This window comes from Euprymna scolopes, chromosome 26, assembly GCF_053919585.1.
Source record: "Euprymna scolopes isolate OS-2025 chromosome 26, ASM5391958v1, whole genome shotgun sequence".
Taxonomy (NCBI): Eukaryota; Metazoa; Mollusca; class Cephalopoda; order Sepiida; family Sepiolidae; genus Euprymna; species Euprymna scolopes.
The window spans coordinates 101,706,093-101,731,231 of NC_136507.1; the positions used below are offsets into that span (position 1 = coordinate 101,706,093).

General features: G+C 33.8%; 1 protein-coding gene across 7 annotated transcripts in view; it reads left to right on the plus strand.

The window, feature by feature from the left end:
• LOC145248310 (uncharacterized) overlaps positions 1 to 25,139 on the plus strand; it is a 212,766-nt gene that overhangs the window by 139,083 nt on the left and 48,544 nt on the right. For 4 of the 7 annotated variants that reach the window (XM_080110212.1, XM_080110215.1, XM_080110213.1 and 1 more), the window contains exon 5: positions 18,167 to 18,199. The exons of the other annotated variants lie outside the window; for them this stretch is intronic. In XM_080110212.1, the coding sequence (XP_079966338.1) occupies positions 18,167 to 18,199 (33 nt within the window). The remainder of the gene's footprint in view (positions 1 to 18,166; positions 18,200 to 25,139) is intronic. 7 annotated transcript variants of the gene reach the window in all.

Below are 25,139 nucleotides of genomic sequence, written 5' to 3' on the forward strand. Positions count from 1 at the left end.
CATACTATTAATAAAACTAATAAAGTCATACCATTAATAAAACTAATAAAGTCATACCATTAATAAAAATGTAGTCATGGAAAAAGTTTAATAGAAAACTTCATGTTTAAAAATATTAAACATTTCTGAATTTTTGAGATGAGGATTAATTATTCATATTATTTGGATTCATCGGACTACTGCTCTCATCTTGAGTGATATTTTCACAACATTTCGGTCGATGTAACTTCCAACCTTCTCCAGGTGTATCTTGTCGAACTCGGGAATGTTTCTGTCAAACTCAGGAATTTAGACTGGATTTCGAACGGAACGCTTTATTTACTTCACAGAGGTAGCATGTTCTTGTTCCGTTAGCCATGACTGGGTAGAGGTCCTAAGTAATTCGCAATTGTATTTTTTCGGTCGCCCACACTGAGAATTGAACCTTCAACCTTCAGGAGAATAGTAGTTTTACTTTTTAATGGGACGATTAGAACCTTAAAAAGTTGGTTAGAATTTATGAGTTAGCGGATGAATGTCTAGCATCCGCTATCTCCAAGTACTGTGGCAACTGCACAACGGGTCTATTCCAGAATTCGACAAGATACACCTGAAGAAGGTCGGCGGTTACATCGACCGGAACGTTGCGAAAGGTACAGTCAAGATGAGAACAGTAGTCTAATGAATCCAAATGATACGAAAATATTAAAGTTCGTTCAAGTCTTTACCTGTGCCTAAATCTAAACGCAGATTCTATAATATTTGTTCACCTTACATTTAAATGTATGCGTGTTAGTTGAGGAAATAGGGAATTAATTAAAATGGGTAATCCGCAAAATAGACGTATTGGACCAGAAAGTTTTCACGCATCTAGAGACCTCTAGGTTGACGGTTGGGGTATTTTGTTCTAGTCGGATTGATCGGAGTTATTTACGTTGTGGTGGATGTACAAGTATAAGCTCATTCGGAGGAAATTCCGTGAAAGTGCTTGTAGCACAGGGATACAATATCACGGAGATGGGACAAGGGCTGGAAATTGATAGGCAGTGCGGAGCTAATTATAGGAGAGAAATTGGCGGATTTTAACAGTTATTAATATAAGATATGAAACCGTTTTGGCTAAAAATTATTGAAACTATAAAAGAGAATGATATGACCACATCTTCTGATAAAAAATAATCGAATAATTCTTTTTCCTTAATATTTTTTTAACAGATTTTTAAATAAGATTTCCAATTAGCTCTTTCAATTAAATAGTTTATATTTCAAATAGATATATAATAAAACTCCAGGATACGCCATTAATTTGTTCCAGTGTTGGTGAAATCGCCGTATGGTGGAGTCTTAGCAAAAGATACAGTACATATTAAAACTTAGTAACAAAATACAGTACAATATATAATACACGTGTATATAATCAAATAACATAAATGACACCGTAAGGCGGGGCAAATACCGAACCAGAAGCCGGAAAAACATTGTATTCCAACTCGTAATCTGAAAAAAATCGTATCTGGGGGCCTCCGTATCCCGGGTTCTATTATATATATAAATTATTTAATACTAAATACCGCTAGTATTATTGGATAGTGTGAGGAAGGTTGACTGATATGTATAAAAGACGAATAAACAGAGAAATATTTGAAGAAATGAAATAATTTAAATACTTATAACTAATGGGACCTGCGGAAATTCCACAGGATACTCATTCATATGTAATACATTGATGTTGGCATTCTTTAGATGTTCAATGTAAATGGGGACGCTATGATATTAATCTAGCTCTTTTGTTAACACTGCAACAATATTTATCTAAGCTAGCACGAACGCCCGGCGTAGCCCGGCGTAGCCCGGCGTAGCTCGGCGTAGCTCGGCGTAGCTCGGCGTAGCTCGGCGTAGCCCGGCCGTAATGTACCTATTTACTATGCCTCCCCACGGGACAGAGTTAGACACCAGGGTCGTTTTTTAACGTGGAGAAAAGGTACAAAAATAAAAATTGTCTCAGTCCTGAAGGATTTCTCCTCCACCGAAAGAGAACAAGAAATAGAAGTGCAGCATCTGAAAAACAGATACTACACTTTGATCTTGTCCCGGCCGTAATGTACACTTACATATAATATGTTAATTCTTGCAGATTGCGTATATATTATTATAGAGTTTATGTTCTATCGATTTCTATATATTATAAAGTTGCGATTTCAAAAATAAAAAATATATCCATATGACTTGGGTGTATCAGCTTGAATCGAAACCAAAACCAAACTTATGAAAAAAAAATGTATATATATATATATATATATATATATATATATATATATATATATAATTTGAGTTCCTTCATCCATAATCAAAACCGAAACCAGAACTTATGAAGAATCCTTAATAAAATTATTTATAAAAACATAGATTACTGGAAGGCTACCAGCTTAAGTCATCTATTCTTTTTATAAATAATTTCATCAAGAAATCTTCATAAATTTTGGTTTCAGTTTCGATTATGAAACCGAAACCAAAACTTATGAAGAATTCTTGATGAAATTATTTATTAGATTGATGCAAAAACAATGTCGTGTTTTGATGTTAAACTATATATATAAAAACGGTATTATTTTTGCACCAACCTAATACAAAAATAAGTCATTTGAGTGCCATCAGTTATAAACGAAACCGAAACCAAAACTTATGAAGAACTCTTGGTAAAATTATTCATGACAAGAAATGAAAGTCCATAACAATTAAACGACAGTCACTCGGATGTAAGCGTGACACACAAAATAAATAACACACACGCTATATCCTATAAATATATAGATATGTAAGAAGGAGCCGAGAGCGAAAAAGGTTATAAAGATAGAGGAACTTAAGAGGTAAACGGGTGAAGGATTAATGAAGGGACAGAAAAAGATATGGAGAAAGGGGAGATTGCACGAGAAGGCAGGAGAGAAAGAAGGCGCGTGCGAGAGAGAGTTGTACACAAAAATCGACAAAATATATAAACTGATTCCCAATACACGTTGTTTTGTTACGTCATTCAAATAAAGGTAATCGGGTACGGTGGATAACGTACTTAAAATATGATTGAAACAAAGAGATAGGAATTAACCGTGCACAATGGATGACGTCACTAAAACGGTTTCATCCATCAAATCAGAGAGAGGGCGAAAAAAAAAAACTATTCATGACGTATTAGACCAAAAATGAATATTTAGAGCCTTAGTATTAGACCATGTGCTTTCTTCTGCGAGATGAACCCTCGTTCCCTCGAGATCTTTTTTTATTTATTTATTTATTTCTACATTTCTCTACTTCATCTTACACTTCGCATCCGACATTTTTTTTTTCTGTCGGCATATCTAAAGGATCATGCTGTTTGGCTAATGGATATCGCTTAAGAGAAATTAATCGACTAAGTTGCACATCGAGCTTATCGGGTCACTTTTGGCCAGTGACGCGCAAATGCCGTTAGGGAAGCATTAACTGACAAACGCCACCAGGGTGAGGAAGAAGTCTAGATGAAACCCACAAAATTATGTACGAAACTTCACACATAAATGGGTGTATCACGGTGGTATATACATATTCTCTTTAGTTTGAAACTAGCAGGTCGTCCGGCGTTGCCCGGCCGTAAGATATGCTTCAATATAATATTTTAATTAATGCAGACTACGTATTTATAACAATAGAGACAATTCTCGCTCGATTATTATATTGAACCAAATATATAGTAGTGTAATCCATACTCTCGCGAATTCTCACGAGAATGAAATGCAGAATAGTCTGTGTAGCTTAATTGCTATATATATATATATATATATATATATATATATGACTTTGGTGTTATCAGCATGAATTGACAACTCTCTATCCTTATTCCTTCCTTACCTTATCGTGTGTACGTATATATATATATATATATATATATATATATATATATATATATATATAGAGAGAGAGAGAGAGAGAGAGAGATAGATAGATAGATATATGTATATATATATTTATATAGATATATGTATTTATATTTATATATATTTATATATATATGCATATTTATTATATGTATATATATATATATATTTGTATATATATATTTATATATATATATTTGTGTATATATATGTATATACATATATATATATGTACACGATCAGGCGATTTCATCTTTTTGAATAAGGATGATAGGTTACATATATATGATACACACACGCACACACACACACACACACACATATATATATATATATATATATATATATATATATATATATATATATATATATATATCTGTGATCTTTTTTAAAAAAGATGGAATCGCAAGATCGTCGGAGACAAGATTAAAGCAAGCCTGGGCGATCCACAGAGTTTTATAATTATATTGATATAACAAATATCTCTGTTATTAATAGAGATATTTGTTACATTTCAGAAACGTATTTGTCCAGTTATTGTGTGTCTGTGTGTGCGTGTGTTTCCGTCTTGTCATGGTTTACACATTGTTCTTTCATTATTTAATAATCATCGAATATTTATTAAAACTAGCGGGACCTTTCAAATGTAATATATTGATGTTGGCATTCTGTGAATGTTCAGCGTAAATGGAGATGACCTGATATTATTGTAACCTTTTTATTAAAACTGGAAAAGTATTATCTAAGCAAGCAGGGACGCCCGGCGTAGCTTGGTCATAAAATACGCTTAAAAATAATATTTTAATTCATGCAGATTTCGTATATATTCTCATAGAGTCAATTTTCTATCGATTCCTATATATTATAAAGTTGTGAATTTTAAATTGGGTAGAATTTGATTATTTATAGGAGACGGCTCAACAAGAACTTGTTTATATTGAATTTGAAGGGTGCCATATTGTATTCAACCGCGAAGCAAGACAGCTAAACAGTGTGCCATATGCAGGCAGTTCTGGGAAATGAGCTTTGTTTATGGAATCTGTGTATAAATTTAGGCACTGATAGAGAATGGGTGAACTCGTGTATAGTGGTTGTAGCTAGTTGGGTGTTTTTTGTGGAAGTTTGGCAAGGAAGAACCATAGATTGGAGTTCAGTCAAGCACTTGGCATGAAAATAGCGATAGAGCAGAGAAAGGCTCGCAACGTCTCTTCTGTGAGAAAGAGGTTGGAGGGAAGAGAAAAAGGGCATCATTTACTGGGTTTGGAAGTTGGTTTGGAACTCTATCAAAACAATGTAAAGGTTCTAAATGTTTGAGATGAGGATTGGTCATTGGTATTATCTGGATTCTTCAAAGTGTTCTTCTCATCTTGAATGTCATTTCCATCACGATTCGGTCAAGGTAACCTCCGACCTTCTTCAAATGTATCTTCTCGAACTAGGGAATGTTTCTGTCGAGCTCGAGAATTTAGATTGAATTTCGATCAGAACTCTTTATTTACTTCACGGAGGTAGCATCTTCTCCTTCTGTCAGCCATGACTAGATAGAAGTCCTAAGTAATTCGCAATTGTATTTTTCGGTCGCCACACTGAAAATTGAACCGTCAGGAGAATATAACTTTACAATTGATTTGTCCAAGTAATCTAACCACAACGCTACGGGCCCTTGTGGATAGTTTTAGAACAAGTTTTGTGAAAATGACACTCAAGATAAGAACAGTAGTCCGAAAATGCAAATAATATTAAATACTTTTTTCTACTCATTTTCAACCAAAACAACGTGTATTCTTACTTGTTGCGTAAGGGGATACTATTTGGGATCATATCTAAAAGGGAACTCTGGGGGGATTTTGCAGCGAAATGTATGTCCATATTACATTTAAATTTATTCGGGTTAGTGCCTCACAAAAACAAGAAACAGGGAGGGAATTCCATAGTCTAGCAGTTTGATAGAAGAAACTATTACAGTACAAGGTTTTCTGGTATCCAAGGACCTCAAACGTGAAAGCGTGGAATTTTGCTGCTCGTCGAGTAAGTCGATGGTATGTACGTCGAAGAGGGCACGAGTGATATGAGTTCATCCGAGCATGTTCCATTAGGCCTTTATAACCTGAATTATAATGTAGATGATTTTAAAAAATTATTTATTGTTAATTTTAGTAAATTTAAAAAAAGTAATGATGCTATGATTGTTTCTAAACTTGAAAAATTATGAAATTCAATAGTGAAACTACCACTGATAATTTTTCATTTAATAAACTTAATTATTATCCATAGTGCTTGAAAAAAGTGTGTTTATGACAACAAACGAAATACTTCGCTCTCTGAGAGAGATGACGGTATACTGAATGTAAGCAATGGACAGTTGCAATCTTGCATCTACCCAGATACTGAACTAATACGTACAAGGCGTGCTTGAATCGATTCCTACTTTATTTATGCCGTTAAATTCATTTATTTACGACTAAACAAATTAGTTCGACCATGTTAGAAATGGTTAAACTACTTGTAAAACAGGCGATATTGCGACGGTCGGACACAGTTTGAAGCTTGACCGATAGTGCGAGATCTATTAAATTAGACACGCCTTTTTAGCCCTGTTTAGAATGGAAATAGTAGTGGTAGATGCAGCATCTTAGATGTAGCAACAATATTAGATGGATGGGCAAATTATGATTTTGTTGCTTTCTATTTTACGAACAGCGAAAAAAAAAACAAGCATTCGCCATTAAAGTTAATGTAGCCGGATGAGATGATAGAAGTTGGGTGTAGCCAAGCAGTTACCGACCAAAGAATTTAAACAATAAACAAATATTAATGTGACAAATTATTAAAATGTATGTCGGCTAGAAATTTTTGGAATTCAATCAAATTTTAGGACTTTGTCTATGACGTCAGCCAACAGACTATGCACAATCAGAAGATAGTAAACAAATGTGATTTTCAAAATAGTTTATTAGAAATTTAATAAGCAATGATATTAGGAAATATATATCAATCAGAATAAACGTCAAGAATAAGTGACAGGAATCACGGTGCAAACGATACGCCTTTATAATAGAGAACTAGAGAGTAGACATACAAAAAAATAGGAATCAAAAGAAAAGTAGTAATAGAAAATAAATGCGCTTACGTTCCACAACATTATCAGCAGAAGCCAATTTTTTTACAACCAACTGCAAACTGTACGTGTTTTCTTTTTTATGTATGTGTACTAACCAGGTACTACTGACAATGAACATGGTAATTAAACAATACACTGTAGAATTGAAAGTGAACTAATCGATAGGTAATAGACAAGATTTTGGATTTTGAAACACGTCTGAGCTCCAATCTCTGCCTCCTCCTCGCCAATAGTTCACGAAAAACACCCGTCTATCTGAAACCACTGTCAGTAACTTTCCCCATCTTTATCTGTGTCTAAATCAAAACGTAGATTCCATGAACAAAACTTCTTTCTTAGAAGTGCACGCATGTGGAACTCTCTTCCGTTTACCTGTTTGCCATCTGACTACAACTTGGATGTCTTCAAGTCCAACATAAACAAGTTCCTGATGAACCCCTCCCTTAAGTAAGACACTTTATCAAATCTCCATTGCTAACGATTACTACGATAATATCCCATTGATTACTGTACACGCAATAACCTTTATCCCCGAGTGGCCTTGATAAGTGGTGACTTCCTTGTAAAAAAAAAAAACTCCTTAAGTATTACTGAGTTGTGCTAGATAAATGGGGGCATTTTGTTTTCACTCTATTTTCTTAAAGAAATATATTTATGACAATCGACATTTTATAGTAATGGATGACCTAAATAATCTGTAATTTTTCCCGTTTTTTTTTTCTTAATGGACACCCAATTTAATAACCAACTGTAAAAACACTTATATATGAAAATTAAATATTTATAATCGCTACTATTATATAAAAGTCATTATGTGTGGGGGGTGTATGTGTATGTGTATGTGTGTGGGGGGTATATTAGTTTTTTCCTCATAGGTTCCGAAACGATTGAGCTTATCTTTTGCAAATTTCTCACACAAAAAACGGTAATTTATATGTCTGGCAGTGTTCTTAGATATGTTTTGTACAGAAAATCATCTGATAAGTATGGAAAATCGAAAAAATCCGATCTTAAAAATAGTCTTTCTTCTCGTATAGATAAACAAGAATTTTTACATGGGAATATTTTACGTACCCCCGGTGTAACTTTGACCGGCGTAACCTAAAATATTCCCCTGTAAAAATTCTACTTTTCTATCTATAAAAGACGAAAGACTATTTTTAAGATCGTCAAGCCGAAATATCAGCTGACCTGATATTGTAAACAAACATATATATTCTTTTTATTTTTTTGCGAATTATTTTCCGTAATATATAACATTCAGTAGAGGATTGATTCCATAATAATACAAACGCAATCTGCATAAATTAAAATATCATGTTTAAGCGTATTGTAAGACCGGGCAATGACGGACGTCTAGCTAGTCGTGTGCACACCAATAATTTATTCAGATTTTGACTCAATATCATTACTAAAAAACTTAATCTAACTTTAGGATTTAGTTAGAAGATTACGTTAACCCAATTGCATTTTCGGTATTAAATCTTTACTGGTCAAAGTGAGACAAAGCCCAAAAGTAATCACCGAGTTGATCCCTTCGAACCATTTACTCCTAAAACTCATTTACGGTTAATACTTTAGTCAACTCAAGATCATATATTGTTTTCTGTGACGTTGCCAAGCGTGTTTACGTGTGTTGTAGTGACTTCTTCGGACTAGAGAGACATCCATTACTGTAACAGAAAGCCAGACCACGTGCTTCCTACACATGAATTATTTGATTAATTTATTTAATACGGGTCCCTTTTTTATTTATTCTTTTTTTCACGCCAAACAACGTACATTGCAACTTAGAATTACGGAGCTATTATTTGGGATCGTATCTAAAAGGGGACTGTGGGAGCAGCGAGATAGCTGTTCTCAATATATTTAAACTTCAACAGGTTAGTACAATCAGAGAAGCAGAAAACTGGGAGGGAAATCTAACATCTATCAATCCGAGGGAAGCAATTATTAGAGTACAAGTCTTTCCAGCATCTAACTAAGTAATCTTGACTCGAGTTAACTAACCCTTACACAAACCTTTGACTTAATTAGTTAGTTAGAATTAGGATCAGTTCGTTAAGGTTGGAGTTAATGGGCAGACCACAGCTCGTTATATTTCACATTGGAGTAGAAGTAATTTAAAAATATGGAAAAAACGGCTTTTAACTAACCTGAACCCTATCTTAACCTAAACTAAGTAACCCTAACATTAACATTTAAGTTAATTAGTTAGCGTTAGGATCAGTTAGTAAAGATTACGGTTATTGAAATGTAAACAGCTCGTTATATCACACATTAGAGTAGAAGCCATTAAAACAAAAACGAAAAAATGGTATTTACTTTAGGCGTGTTGAACTGACTTCTTCCAAAGACGGAAGTGTCAAGGGAATATTAAATTGATAAGGGTTCACATGTATTAGAAACAATTTGTTAGATTATATATTAGGAGAGAACCTCTTTCCCATTATGGTATATTTCTATGCAAAATTCAAAGTTTGTAATTTCGTAAGTACTAAGCGACCTGTGACAAAACGGCCAACAACATCATGCATTCAATCAAAAGATATATGAAAAAGAAAGAAAGAAAAAGATAGATGAAAAAGAAAGAAAGAAAGAAAGAAAAAAGATTGAACGGATAAATGAAGTTTAACAGAACCAGTAGATAAAACAGTTAGTTTTCGACGAGTTTGATTTTCTTAAAGTTAAAAGAATCAGAATAAATTGGGATTCTTAAATTCAAATTAATGCAATTATTTTGTGAATAAAAAACCAACAAATAAATAATACTTCAGTTTCCATATAAAGAGCGTTAGAAATTTGTACAGAAGAGGATACAACAGACAACACCTGTCTAAATCCATTTTGAATTTCTGCAATGATGTTGCATGTATTACCTGTATTGGAATTCTATTCCAAAGCCCTATGATCTTGATTGGGAAAGTATTCCTCCTTCAGTTCAATCGAAATCGTGCCCTATGGTGTTCGTGTGGATATTATTCCGGTGCAGCAGTAAATAATATAATATCTGGAGGAATATCGTAACGACCGTTTGAGGAGATAGTAGACTAAAGTAAGATCACGGTAATCGTCGATGCTCAAGGGAGGACAGGTTACGTTTCTTGAGTTTGTTTTTATAGTGCAGATCCGATAGACTCGCGTTGTCATTCTTTGAAGTCTCATCAGATGCTGAATATCATGAATTAATTCAACACAACTTCGTTCGCTTTTTCCCTTCATTTCTTCCCTCTCTTTCTCTTTAATTATTCATGCTCTTTTTCATCTCGTATTTTATTTATTTTTCTTCTTTTTGTTCTGTTTCTTTCTCTAATTTTTTTTCTTATCCATCTTCTCTCTTACTTTCCTGCTCCCTTTCTTTTACTCTCTCTTTCTCTATCTCTTTCTATTTCTTTCTCTCTTTCTGTCTCTTTCTGTCTCTCTCTTTCTTCCCCCTCTCTCTTTCTTTCATTCTCTGTTACTTTTCCTCTCTCTTTCTTTCTCTCTCTCTCTTTCTCTCTCTTTCTCTCTTCCTTTTATTTCTTTCTCTCTTTCTTTTCATAATGCTTTTATTCCATTGCTCTTACTATTTCTCTCCTCATCTGTTTACGTCATTCGCATTTCCTCTACGCACCTAAAAAGTTAATTTGGAAACTGTTTATATATTTCACACAAGTACTGCATATACGAGTACAAAACATGTTTTTTTAAAACACAAACGTCAGAAAACAGACTTGTTTCAGAATGCATGTTTGAATTGAACAAATAGAAAAGAGTAGCAACTTTTTACGACTAAGTTGTAAAACCTCGCAATCTTTGTTACATGGCATGTATAATCAATTTTCTTGATAACATTCTGCATTATAGCTTTGTTGTACAGAAATACAGGGTCGTTATTTACGTAATAATAAATAGTCCGTTGGATGTTGTCTGGGTTTTCCATATAAACACGAGGCATTCACATATCTACAAGTTTCTTACATAAAACCACCATTCGCCTGAGCATCGAGTATTATTAACATATCTTGTCTTGCGCGGAAAACGTTACCCTCATCCCTTTGGACAAGGCACAAAAAACGATTTTATATCCTAATATATTTTCCGCACTGTCTGCCAACCTCAATCCATGTCACATCGTCGCATAGTTACATCCATGTGTCCGTTTTACAAGCACTTTCAGGAACCCTCTGCACGTGTGACATCCAAACTTAAATACCCCAAACTTATTCGACTAGAAACAAAATCCCACCCCTTAACTGTAGCACAGTTCAGATATCGGATAAATTTCGAGAATGATAGCTTATTACCTCTGACCGTTTGTCTTGGGAATTCTATCTCTTCTCCCCGTTTTTTTAATCATACAAATTTAGATAGATTTAAATGTAATATGAATGAACGTTTTGGTATTCAGCTCCCTGCGAAGATTGCCAGCACAAAATCTGAAACACATCACAGCAGAAAGATTGGCATCCATTTTTATAGTGGTGTATGATAGTATTAGTTATTATTTTCATTTCCTCTAAATATTTGTTTTTCCTGATTTCACCCAAACCTATTTCAACCAAATGTTGACAATAAGTTTTCTCTCAATTTCTTAAACTGTACGTTACAATACGTCTACAATCTGGATCGGGCATTAATTAACTTGAAAAAGGGTTTTAATGCCATAAAACAAAACGACCAAACGGAACAGGGTTTTTTTCCTATCCAGAGTTCTATTCTCTTAAAGTGTTGTAAATTGCTCTGTGAATATTTCCTCTTACGGCATCTTTTTACATTTCCTTCTGGTCGCAGTAAAAATGGGTGATTAAAAGCAACAAATAATCCATTATTTATTTCTGGGGTTTCTTGTATTTACTCCCAGCAAGTTTATGCGTCTAGATTGGGTGGGGTAATTTTCTGCTATAGCCTCGAAGGCGTGGTGAATCATGAAAGAAACACCAGCTCAATTTCACGTCGTACACTTATAAGGATCTTGATTGCCATATATTTTTTTTACAAAGGGGATCACCACTTATCAAGGCCCAGAAGCCACTTAGGGATAAGGGTTATTGCATGTACAGTACGTTAGTGTGGGGATTTAATAAAAGTGTCTACTTAAGGGGGCGGTTCATCAGGAATTTGTTTACGTTGGATTTGAAGACATCCAGGTTGTAGTCAGGTGAGAAGCAGGCAGACGGAACAGAGATCCACAGGCGTGCAGTTCTAAGAAAGAAGCCTTGTTCATGGAATCTACGTTTTGACGAAATAACTTTAGTTACTTAATTTCGTATGTAATGTCCCACTTCTCTAGTGTTAGGCTTACTTTAGCGTCATGTGAAAAAATACTGTTTTACCTTATTTTAAACAACTGCATCTAATCTTATTATATAAACATATTTTTTTAATATATGCAGGATGTTTTGTTATAATTTCGTTCAAATAGACCGCTATATATGATAATTGATTATTATATAGATTCAACGAATATAAATTACCGGCTGATGCATCTAAATAGAAAATCAAATAGAATCGCTCCAAAATAATAGTTTTGTTTCAAACAATATGGACCTATAGGTGCCCTTGCTGACTAACAAAACGAAATATTCTATAAGACGTATGTGAAAATGTGCATGGAACAGCCATAAGTAACTATAAAAGTTTCTATTCACTAAATCAATATTTTTGGGATTCTCCCCAACATTTCACAGGATGAAATTTATATTATTTTAGAAAATCTAGAGTCACCATCTAAATGAACAAACAATAAAAATGGACTAAGATGAATAAATTTGAATACTTTCACGTTTCGATGGCTCCTTATTTTCAACTGAAGTAACTGCTTTGGTCGGCGTTTACATCTTATATAATAGTAAAGACATTAATTTCGAAAGCACAGGTATTGTATAGAGATGACGATTCCTTAGTAAAAACAAATATCTAACTGGACTAAATGTGAAATGCAGCTATTTGTTCAGTTTATAAAAATGTTAGACGACACGTGGCCGGTTAGATCAACCGTAGTACAGTGTTATTAGTAGGGCTATAGCAACACACTATTCTTTTCAATGTTTTGACTCTCGAGTGTATATCTGACACAGACAAAGTTAATCAACCGAGAACCACATCACTCTATATAAAAGCATCTAAGATGGCAACGGATAAACATTCGAGAGTCGAAACAACGAAAAGAATATTCTGTTGTCCTAGCCCTAGTGATTAGTGTATACATTTATTTCCATAACAAACTCTGAAGGTAAATAGTGGTGCTGAGGCGATTCTAATATTTTTCCCCGATTCCGATACAATTACCGATTTCGATTCCCATTCCGATTCCTTTAAAATCTCTTAATACGTAGTTGTAGAGTTTTCTTTTTTGTTGTTGTTTGTGTTCCGATTACCGTAAAAACGCATGTATTGCATGCATGTATTTTCACAAACGTAAAACATACATATTTGAAGTTATCTATAGATTTAAAGTTTATTGATAATGAAAAACCAATAAATATTTTTATCATTTCCTCATTTATATAAGCTTAAGTGAAAAATTTAACTCAAAAGTAAGCAATTAAAAGAATCATTTTTGTCGCTAATTTTTCCGATTCCGATACCCCCAAAAATTTCCGATTATTTCCATTCCGATTAATCGTCCCAACACTAGTAAATAGAAAGAATTTCCAAACATAATTTTTAAAAATAAACGAATAATTTTACTTCCTGCTGTCAACTAAAGGAGAAATTAGCAAGATTTTACGAATAAACGGTTGATAATTATTTTATGACAAAAAATAAACACAGTTTGAATTTCTGCCGCTGCGGAATAAAACTATAATAATGTCACCGAATAGAACCCTAATTACAATGGTGACTCCCCGACAGGTAACCGATTTATTCAATTTTACCTCGTTTATATCATCCTCTTATTTTCTTTTTACATTGCTAATATTATTACATTTTTATATATATGGTAGCACATCTAAGACCGTAAACGACCAAGTTCTTTCCGATTCTCTCTCCTCTGATCTTGAGCACGTGGTACAATAGGGGAAAGGAGTGGCTGGTTACTTTTAATGCATCTAAAACAAAGCGTCTATCTTTACATCATCAACGTTCTGATCCCCATCTGGCATCAATTGAAATGAATGGCTCTCGTTTTGGAGAGGCCTCATTTGTTTATAAGATTCTGGGCTTGAACTGTACTCCTGATCTTAAATGGAACACGTACATCAAATCTGTTTCCAAGGCCGCTGGAAAAATGGTGGAATCTTTCTATCGATCCAGTAGATATCTCACTGCTGATGCAATTCTCTATTTATGTAAGAGCCAGGTACGTCCAAGGATGGAGTACTGTTGCCACATCTGGGCAGGAGCTGCTAGAAAGGACTTGTCCTGCCTTGATAGAGTTCAAAATAGCCTTCGTAGCCTCGTAGGAGATGTCCTTTTCTCTTCCCTGCAACCTCTTTCTCACAGAAGAGATGTTGCGATTCTGTCTCTGCTTTATCCTTATTTTCATTGAAAGTGTTTGACTTAGTTTCGATCTATGGTTCTCCCTTGCCAAACTTTCACAAGAAACACTCGTCTAGCTGAAAACACTATCAATAATTTCACCCACTCTTTATCTGTGCCTAAACCTAAACGCAGATTCCATGAACAAAGCTTCTTTCTTAGAACTGCACGCCTGTGGAATTGTCTTCCGTTTTTCTGCTTTCCAGCTGACTGCAATATGGTTGTGTTCAAGTTCAACGTAAACGAGTTCTTGATGAGTCGTTCCACTTAAGTTAACAAATTTACTGAATTTCCATTACTAACGATTACTATATTGTCCAATTAACTACTATACACTCTTAACCCTTATTCTCGAGTGGTCTCTGGCCTTGATAAGGTGTCATGCCTATGTAAAAAAAACGAAAAACATAATTATAAGAGATTTACTAATATATAGATTGGATACCGAGATATTTTAAACGAATTTTTAATGATAATTTTAATTAAACTACAAAGTTTAAAAATTACTTGAAAATATCAAATACTTGGAATATTGTATAAGAATAAATACAATAATTTCGGTTTATATATTGCATTGTGATTTTGTTGCAACTAATTCATCTGTGTTACCTATTCTATTATAGTCTATCATCGTCATAGTAGCGAGTCGCTTCATCAACCAGTAGTTATAAGGCTGAACTGCTACGAAAAATAAATAGTAAACTCACTGGAGTCTTTTTCTTTTCAGACTTAATTTTAGCTGTTTATTTGAAATCGATTAAACAAAACCTTCGAAAGTTAACTGAACAGAAGAGGTAACATGGGGTTGGAGGTTTGGGAATGGGGTCGGAAATGGAGTCGGGCTCTGATTAGAAGGAATACTAGGAATCGAAGTTGGAATCGAAGAATTAACAGGCTGACTAATATAAGACATTAAATTAAAGTATCCGAATCTTAGATGGAGTCGGGTATTTCTGAAATCTAAGAGCCGGAGACGGAATTTTGGGATTTCGATGAGTAAGAATCTTATATCTTTCCGCAAACGCAGCTGCTGATAAGACCGCTTCTTTATTCGATTCTGATATCAATGGCAATAGATCGCATGGGTAGACTTTGAATTATTCTTTTTACAGATTTCATTCTCATATGTACTCTTGACTCGTTGTCAACCCAATCCTCATTTAAGAAACCCTTAATTATGTTCCCATTAATTGGTACTCCCTATCAAATTCCTATTTTCTCTTACTTCATTTCAAATGCCTACGACATGTCTGACACGTTGACCTCGGCGGATGATTCTCGGCCGGGACATTCTTGAACAGTCCCAACAAGACCTACGGGAAATAACCATCAGTTTATACAAACTAAAATTTCCAACCTTTAATATATAGAAGAATTTATCATTAAATAAATAAAAATTAAATTTCAAAAATTTTGATGAGCTTTATAATTTGTATTATTCCTATTATTAAACTTGCAATTCTCATTTTCGTTGTTATTTTTCACAATGTTTCCGACGACGTAACTTGCAAGGTTATTTATGTGTATGCTTTCGAATTTGGAAATCTTTCTATCAAATTTAAGAACCTATACGCAATTTCGAGTCCGTTATAAGTGAAGGTTGAAGGATCAATTCTTATTACAAGCTTTAATTTTTTAATTTTTTTTAATAATACGACATAACCACATTGACACACCGGTTCCTGTCAGATCATCAAAGTTAAGCAACGTTGAGCCTGGTCTTCACTAAAATGGGTGACTAATTTGGGAATTCTAGGCGCTGTATGTAGGAGGACGTCGACACCTTGCTGCAAGAGTTGCAAAAACTGAACGTCGTCATCTCCCCGGACAGGGATGTACATGCGACTCGGGACCGCCTGTGAATTTCATACTCCCATGAAACTTACTCCTTCGGAGGAAGTCGGTTAAACCCGAATCGGGTTAACGCTGATTCACACATACAAGCTTTAATAATCCCGAATAATATAAAATAATTAGAATGGCTGACGGAATGAGGACAATCATTGTTTATTATATGTATACACTTCTAATGATTACTATGATATTGACCTTTTGATCATTGTACACTCTTTCTTATCCTCTAGTGGCCTCTGTACCTTGATAAGTGGTGATGTAAAAAATCCATGTTTTATCCTTATGTCTATTATAGTGTAGTGTCGTCGGCAAATATACGTAGAACACCATATCTACGTGAAATATTTAAGTCGTTAGATGTGCAATCTGTTTTTATCTTTTTAGCAAAATCATTACTAGTTATATCAATACATAATAATGTATTGAAATTTATTAGTCTATCAATACATAATAATGTATTGAAATTTATTAGTCTATCAATACATAATAATGTATTGAAATTTATTAGTCTATCAATGCATAATAATGTATTGAAATTTATTAGTCTATCAATGCATAATAATGTATTGAAATTTATTAGTCTATCAATGCATAATAATGTATTGAAATTTATTAGTCTATCAATACATAATAATAAATTGAAATTTATTAGTCTATCAATACATAATAATGTATTGAAATTTATTAGTCTATCAATACATAATAATGTATTGAAATTTATTAGTCTATCAATACATAATAATGTATTGATAAAACTAGTTTCGAGGATATTATAAATGTCAGACTTAAACAATCGACCTAATTTACATTTTCATATTCATGAAACATTTTGGTATTAAATATTATTTTGAGTTATACTATTAACATCTATTTTTTTTTGTTGTTTATATAATTTGTTTGAAGTTTTCTTTTCAATTTATAATTTGATTGATTTTTTTTTTTTTAACTTTTTAACAAATAATTCCCGTCCTGGTAAAAGTAAAGAATATTAAGCACAGGAAAAACTCTTAACGCATAATAAAAAAAAACATAACAAACAACATATAATTTATATATAACGCATCAGAATAAAATTCTATACCGAACGAACTCAGATATTTATGAAGGCGTGGGAATAGCTTTTAGCTGTAAACCATAATTTTTTTATGGTCAAACATTTTTAAACAGTAAAACGTCTTTAAGCAGGAAACCGTTTTTAAACGGTAAACATGTTTAAATGGAACACTTTTTAACAGTAAAACGCTTTCTAACCGTAAAACAGAAACTTTTAAAACAGAAACGTTTTTAACAGTAAAATGGTTTTTAGCAGTAAAAAACAGTTTTTAACTGTAAACAAGAAACTTTTTAAACGGAAACGTTTAAAAAAAAAACGTTCATGAACGAAAACGTTTTAAAACAGTAAAACGTTTTTAAACGTTAAAACATAAACTTTTTACGGTAACACAGACACTTTTTAAAACGAGGACGATTTAAACAGTAATTTTCTTTTTTAAACAATCAAACGGAAACGTTTTCAAACCGCAAAATATCCAAATGATTTCCACTCTTTAAAAATTATCGGTACACTATTTTATTCTAATGCGTTTTACATAAATTATGTGTTTGTTTATTTTGTTATCGTGTTTTTTCTTTTTTTGTTTTTTTGTTTATCAGTTCTCGGGTGTTAACTATTCTGTACTTTTACCACGCGTCATTTTTGTTATCGTCTGCTAACTTCCATGTTTTTATTCAATTCGTCCGCTTCAAGTTTTGCTTGTTGTTTCGCTGACCCCTGTCCATCCAGACTCATAAGAATCGGAGCATTTTTCCTCACCAAGTCAATAATATCTTTCTGTTGCAGATGGGGATGGGCTGGTGGATACTCGTCACCTTGGTAATCATTCGCCCATTTGTTATTTACAATTCGCAATCTCCGGAGATTTTTTCTTTTCACAAAAAAAAAACAAAAGAAATTGGCTAAAAAAAAAAAAGTTCGTCCTATGATTATGACCTTTGACCTCCAGAGAAGAAAGACACAAAAGTGAAAGAAGAGAAGAATTTTTTTTTTTTTTTTTTCAATTTTTATTTGACCGAAGTTTTCCTGTTACGATGCTAAGCTGACGAAGATGTTTGTTTGGTGTACGGTTTTGTTCCTGATGAAGGCGGACTGATGCGGGTTGAAACTGATCAACTATACTTGACTTAAGATTTACACCTTTTTGTCGTTTTTTTTTTAATTTTTTTTTTCACTTCAGTTCAATTCCTACCAATTTTATATTTCCCATGACAGTCCTTCATCTGTCCTTAAAAAATAATACCGAATTTACTTGATACAGAAAAAGCTTACATTTACGAAGAAACGCCGAAAGAAAACACATACATTCGTAAAACACACACATACACACGCATACAACTTAATGCACACACACATACACACACATACATTATATATATATATATATATATATATATATATATATATATATAAATTACAATTAAATTTACCAAAATGATCCAAGATGGTAAAATTAAAGTATAATATAAATATTAAAGAATTAATATCTATAAAGTTATCCCAGCCAGATATAAAAGCTCGATAAAACCAAATAGGAAATATAGCTTATAATACGAGCAAAGAATTAATAAAAGATGTTAAAAACACTTTGAAAAAGAGTTCAAAATATATTTAATCTGAAAAAGAAACATTTGATAAGTGGATAGTCCTTAATTCGCGGAGTTTCGAAGAAATACTTTCATTCTCATCAGAGGGTAGGAATTAGCAAAATGCAGGATCGGATTTTGCATGCAAAAGTATTTGATGAAACAACAAGTAAGTCAAAGATCTCACTTGAAAACAAAAAAAGTGAAGTAGAGGGAATATGGTGAAGAAAAAGGTGATTACACGTGAATGGATAGTCTGGTGGAAAATAAATAATCCAGTGACGGTAAAATCCAAATATATAACTTCAAGAAAGTTAATTGAATTTCATTTGCACAAGTAAAATCCAAGGAAATCCAGTAATTATAAGATGTGATTTTACCGTCACTGGATTATTTATCTTCCACCAGACTATCCATTCACGTGTAATCACCTTTTTCTTCACCATATTCCCTCTGCTTCACATTTTTGTCATCAAGTAAGATCTTTGACTTACTTGTTGTTTCATCAAATACTTTTGCATGCAAAATCCGATCCTGCATTTTGCTAATTCCTACCCTCTGATGAGAAGGAAAGTATTTCTTCGAAACTCCACGGATTAAGGACTATCCACTTATCAAGTGTTTCCTTTTCAGATTAAATATGTTTTTAACTCTTTTTCAAAGTGTTTTTAACATGTTTTATTAATTCTTTGCTCGTATTATATATATATATATATATATATATATATATATATATTCTTGGAGTGAAAAACATACATAAATCGATACTTTCCTCCCTTTCATCTTTATCTGTGTTCCTACTGTTGTAAATGATGCGCGGGAAAGTTCGAGGACGTTGACTCAATTGCAACTAGTGTCGACTTAGCATTTGTTATTTTAAAAGTCGAATCATGTCAACTAATTTAATGCGTTTACACGTGAGTAACGAGTGGTGCTGTTGACATTCATAATATATATATATACATAATTTTTAAATATCTACGGTCAGTAGTGTTTCATCCTTTCGAGAATCCTCAGTGCAGGATGTTACGATTACTGCCGGTCGGGTGATTCGAACTCGACCACGAAGCAAGGATCAAGCCACACAGCCAACTTTAACCGCGAGAAATATCGTTGAAGTTTAAACATTTAAGTTTAAATGTCGAGACGTCCATCTAGAATGATCTAATGATTATAACACGATCTACACATGCATATAATGCACAATCTCAGGATCAAAACTTGCTCGTTCTAGCTACATTGATAAGTCATAGAAACGACGACATATATATGTGTATGTGTGTGTGCGTCTATCTATCTATCAATCTTTCTCTATATATATATATGTATAGAGATAGATAGATAGATAGACACACAAACACACACACACACACACACACACACACACACATATATATATATATATATATATATATATATATATATATATATATATATATATCGTCGTTTCTATTTTAAGGGGCCTATCGTATTCCGGGGTTCTACTGTACTTCATCGTGAAAACGTCGATTTAGATTCTGTTTCGGACGCTTATCATGCAACAAGTTATTAAGGAGTCTATTTTCTTCGTAATTGCATGTTCAGTGTTAATCTGTTTCTGCGCGATAGGCACGTGTATGTTTCAAACACATGTTTGCTCTACGAATAATGAGTTTTGATATGAGTGATTTCCAATCAATGTTTAGAATCATACAACCGCATCTTTGGTGGAACCATTCCAGTGCATTAGTAGACCTGACCCGTGTCTTTGAAACATATAGGCGTGTAGATGGTAGCTTCCTTCAGTCTTGACAGACTGTGGATACTCACTGTAAGTTTGCCTGTGCGTGGAAGTTTTGTAGCAAGAGTTGTGCAGTCCCCAACCACACCTCTCATGAGTCAGCGTTAAATACCAGAGGCAAGTGGAGGTTCAGAACGACTGAAAACAATACCGAGATAAGTGGAGAGCACAAACAGAGTCTAGCATTCCCAAATGGTCACCGATCTGGTACTAGCCAGGCTCAACGTTGCTTAACTCCGGTGATCTGATGAGAACCGAAGCATCAACATGATTATGCCGTATAGGCGTGTAGACAAAACGCTTGGGTCGTACACAATCCGCTTTGTTTGGTGGTAATTAATCTGTCTGCACATACGGGGCTTCCAAGTTCAGCAAAGACTTTTCTAGCATTTTCAATCTTTGAAATTATCGCCGGATTAGGAGATCTTCAGATAACTCTTTTCTAACTTTACAGGATTCAAAACCGGCTTCAAAATCTAGTTAGTAATGTTTTCCCCGCCATACAAACTAATTCTCACGGAAGAGGCATTGCCAGTCTATCTATTCTCTATCGTTATTTTCATGGCAAGTTTATGACTCACCCTTGCAAAATATACGTCATAATCACGTTGACACACCTGTTCTCGGTGGATCACCGAAGTTAAGTAACGTTTAACCTGATCAGTACAAAATGGGTGACCATTTGGGACTTTCAGGTGCTGTGTCTGTTCTCCGCTTATCTCGTCATTGTTTTCAGTCGTCCTGGTCTTCTCCTTGCTACTGGGCTCATGCAGTGCCGATTCAGGAGAGGTGTCGTTGGGGGATTGCGCAACCTTTCCCTCACACTTACACGCGCTACTGCTCCTAAGGGGTTTCCTTTGTCTTTCAAGACTGAACGGAAGCATGGGACCCTTGCAAAATATTCACACCAAACACTCGTCTAGCTACAACCAATATCGACAATTTTTTAACTTTCATTCTGTGTCTAAACTAAACTAAACTTTCATGGGCAAAGTTTTTCATATAACTGCCCGTTTTTAGAACTCTATACCATGAAACTGCTTTGCATCTAACTACAACATGGTCGTTTTTAGTTCAATACAAACAAGTTGAGCCGTCCTCTTAAATAATCAAATCCTACCTTATTTTGCCCTCTACCTATCATTGCCGTGTTGTCTTGCCGATCACCGTACACTAATTAACCCTTATTCTTGAGTTGACTTCGAGCCTTTATAAGTGGAGACCTCATTGTAAAATAAAAGTACGTAGAAATCGTGGGATACCTAACAAGGGAGAGTGCTATCAAGATATACAAAGAAATCAACTACGCTTTAGCTGGTCTCCTTGACGAAGTTATTGTGTTCAACATACCTAGTTAGGTGGTGAATATTACCTTAGCTTTCTGCAGAATGGTAGTGAATTCAAAATAGTTCACGTTAGACCAAAGAGGTCAATTTTTACCTCGATGTACTCCTTCATGAAGGTATTGAGCTCCCCATTATCAGCATAAATGAGCCGCAACGCAAGAGTTTGGCATTAAATCGGCCGATGTCTAAGATACTGTCGTTGGTTGCCGTTGGTTGCCACTGGTTGGGAACCTACCGCCGGTGGTTGTGTAACACATATGAGTGGATCATCGCAAAGAATGTTGAGAAAATCACTGTTTTCCCTTGAGTGATAGCGATTAGTCCACAGAATGAAACATCGAAGTGGAATCATACTTCCATATTCCGATGAAGTTATTTAAACATTGAGATAAATTCTGTTTGGCACCTAAATTCCACTAATGATTTTTGCATTTTGCTGCTCTATTATGAGGGACTTTGCAAAAGTAATGCCTCCTGTTCTCATTTCGCCTGAATTAAAAAAGAGAGGATCGCAAATGATATTGTTATAATGACTGATCTTATGCATTCATGACCTGAAAGTTTCAACTTACGTTTGCTGATATTGACGGTGTGAGTCTCTAAGAAAACAACCCCGGTCAGGGACGTGCGTCAGAAACTATAGATGCGTCATTGAATTCATTATATGTAGAATATTTGAACTGACAAATATTCACCGGCGCCTTTTGAATGTTTATGATGCTGATATAGTTCACGTCTGCAGGGTTAAGAGATCTGTTCAGAGTGGTAACATATGACTGACAAAGCGCGCTCCGAGTTCTTACGACAGATGCATCCAAAGAGGCTGTTAAATGTGCACTGAGAATAGTGGTGACCCTATGGCAAAAGAAAAATGCTTAAGCCAGAAAGGTCGCTCGTTTAGACGGTGCTACTCTTATTTTCACAGCACTTCAACGTTTTAGTTTTTGAGTTCAAAGAATGAAAGACTTTACTTTTGGAACGATCTTGGTATCAGTTTTAAAAACTTTCATCACATCACCAAAAGTCTGATAGAGTGCTAACCGTTCTGGGACGCACTTTTCCTGACGTTTCCGGACAGAAAATATACTATCCATGGTACCATGATTGATCTAAGGATAGATAGAATTTCCCGTCAGGATAAAAGAGAGACGGGTGCACTGAGTTAACCGCTTAAAGAAATGTTTCGGATAAAAAAACTTTACCCACATGTTATAAGGATAATAATTGCTACATGATGCACTTGATTTAATTTGTATATTTTCATAGAAGTCAAAATCATGATTATTCAGACTTGAGGTACAGGGAAGGTATCTTTCACACACACACACGCACACAAACACACACACACACGCTCTAAAACGCACAAACACATACACATATATATATAGGAGAGATGGGGAGGGGAGGAAGACGGAGAGATATGAGTAAAATTATATAAATATCGAAAGGAAACTCGTTCTTACAATATTAATTGTCTCCTCAGTTGTTCAAAACCCCTTGAGCGTTTCAAGTTTTAAACACATGAACAGACGATAAATATCATCGAAACGTAAATTAACCCACACCTAATTTATTACTGATGTTTATATTATTTAACTCAGAATACAAGTATGTATTGGGCACTTTTTAAAATATTTTAGTTTAATACATGTGCAGTTATTTCAATTATATATATATATATATATATATATGTCTATATACTTATGCATATACTTCTAATGTATATACATATATGTATATATCTATAAACATGTACATATATATGCATATACGTATGCATATATATGTTTATATTTATATAGAAATATGTAGATATATATGTATGTATATATATAAATATGTAGATATATATGTATATATTTATGTATATATGCATATATGTATGTGTATGTGTATATATGTGTATATATATATGTATATGTGTATATATGTGTATATATATGTATGTGTATGCACATATATGTATATACATATATGAACATACATATGTATATGCATGTATATATATATCTTTTTATACATGTATACGTATATATGTATATACATGTATATGCATATATATTTATATACATGCATATGTATATATATTTATATACATGTATATATGTATATACATGTATATGTATATAAATATGAACATACATATGCATACACATGTATATGTATATATATACATATGGATATTCATGTATGTGTATATATATCTTTATATACATACATATGTATATGCATATATATATATTTATATACATGTATAAGCATACAGATATGTAAGTATATGTATTTATATGTGTATATATGTATATGCATATACATATGTAAGTATATGTATATATGTATATGTTAAATGTATATCTGTATATGTATATATGTATGTATGCATATGTATATGTATATATATGTATATATGGAAATTATCGAGGTATATCACTACTGACTGCGGTTGGAAATGTATTTGCACTTACTAAACTGATTAGACACGGGACTGTGGATATGGTGTTTTCTGCTAGACAGCTTTTGGAAAAGTCTATTGAGCAACGTATGCTTCTTTACCAGGTGTTTGTGGACTTGACCAAGACATTTCACACAGTTAACCATTAGGCTGTCTGGAAAAATGTTCTTGTATACCTGCTTTGACGAAAAAGTTCAAGCAACTTCATTATAATATGGAGGTTTGCGTCGACTTTAATGATCGGCTATCGGAAGACTTCTCCATTGATAATGGAGTGAAGCAGGGTGATATAGCTGCACCAACATTGTTTTTTCTCTATCTGACTGCTGTGCTCTGGAATGGTTTTCGCGATTGCGATATGGGTGTTTATATTAGATTCCGAACGAGTGGAAAAGTGTAATCTCAGAGGATTCCAAGCCAAAACACTTGTTAGTGATGAGTTTTTTAGGGAGCTGATATATGCTGATGATGCTGATCTGGTGACACATTCTCCAGTAGATACGCAATTATAGATGGATCTCTTTACGAATGCTTGCACCTGCTTCGGACTGACTGTTAACAATAAGAAAACTAAGGCCATGTACAGTCCCGCCTT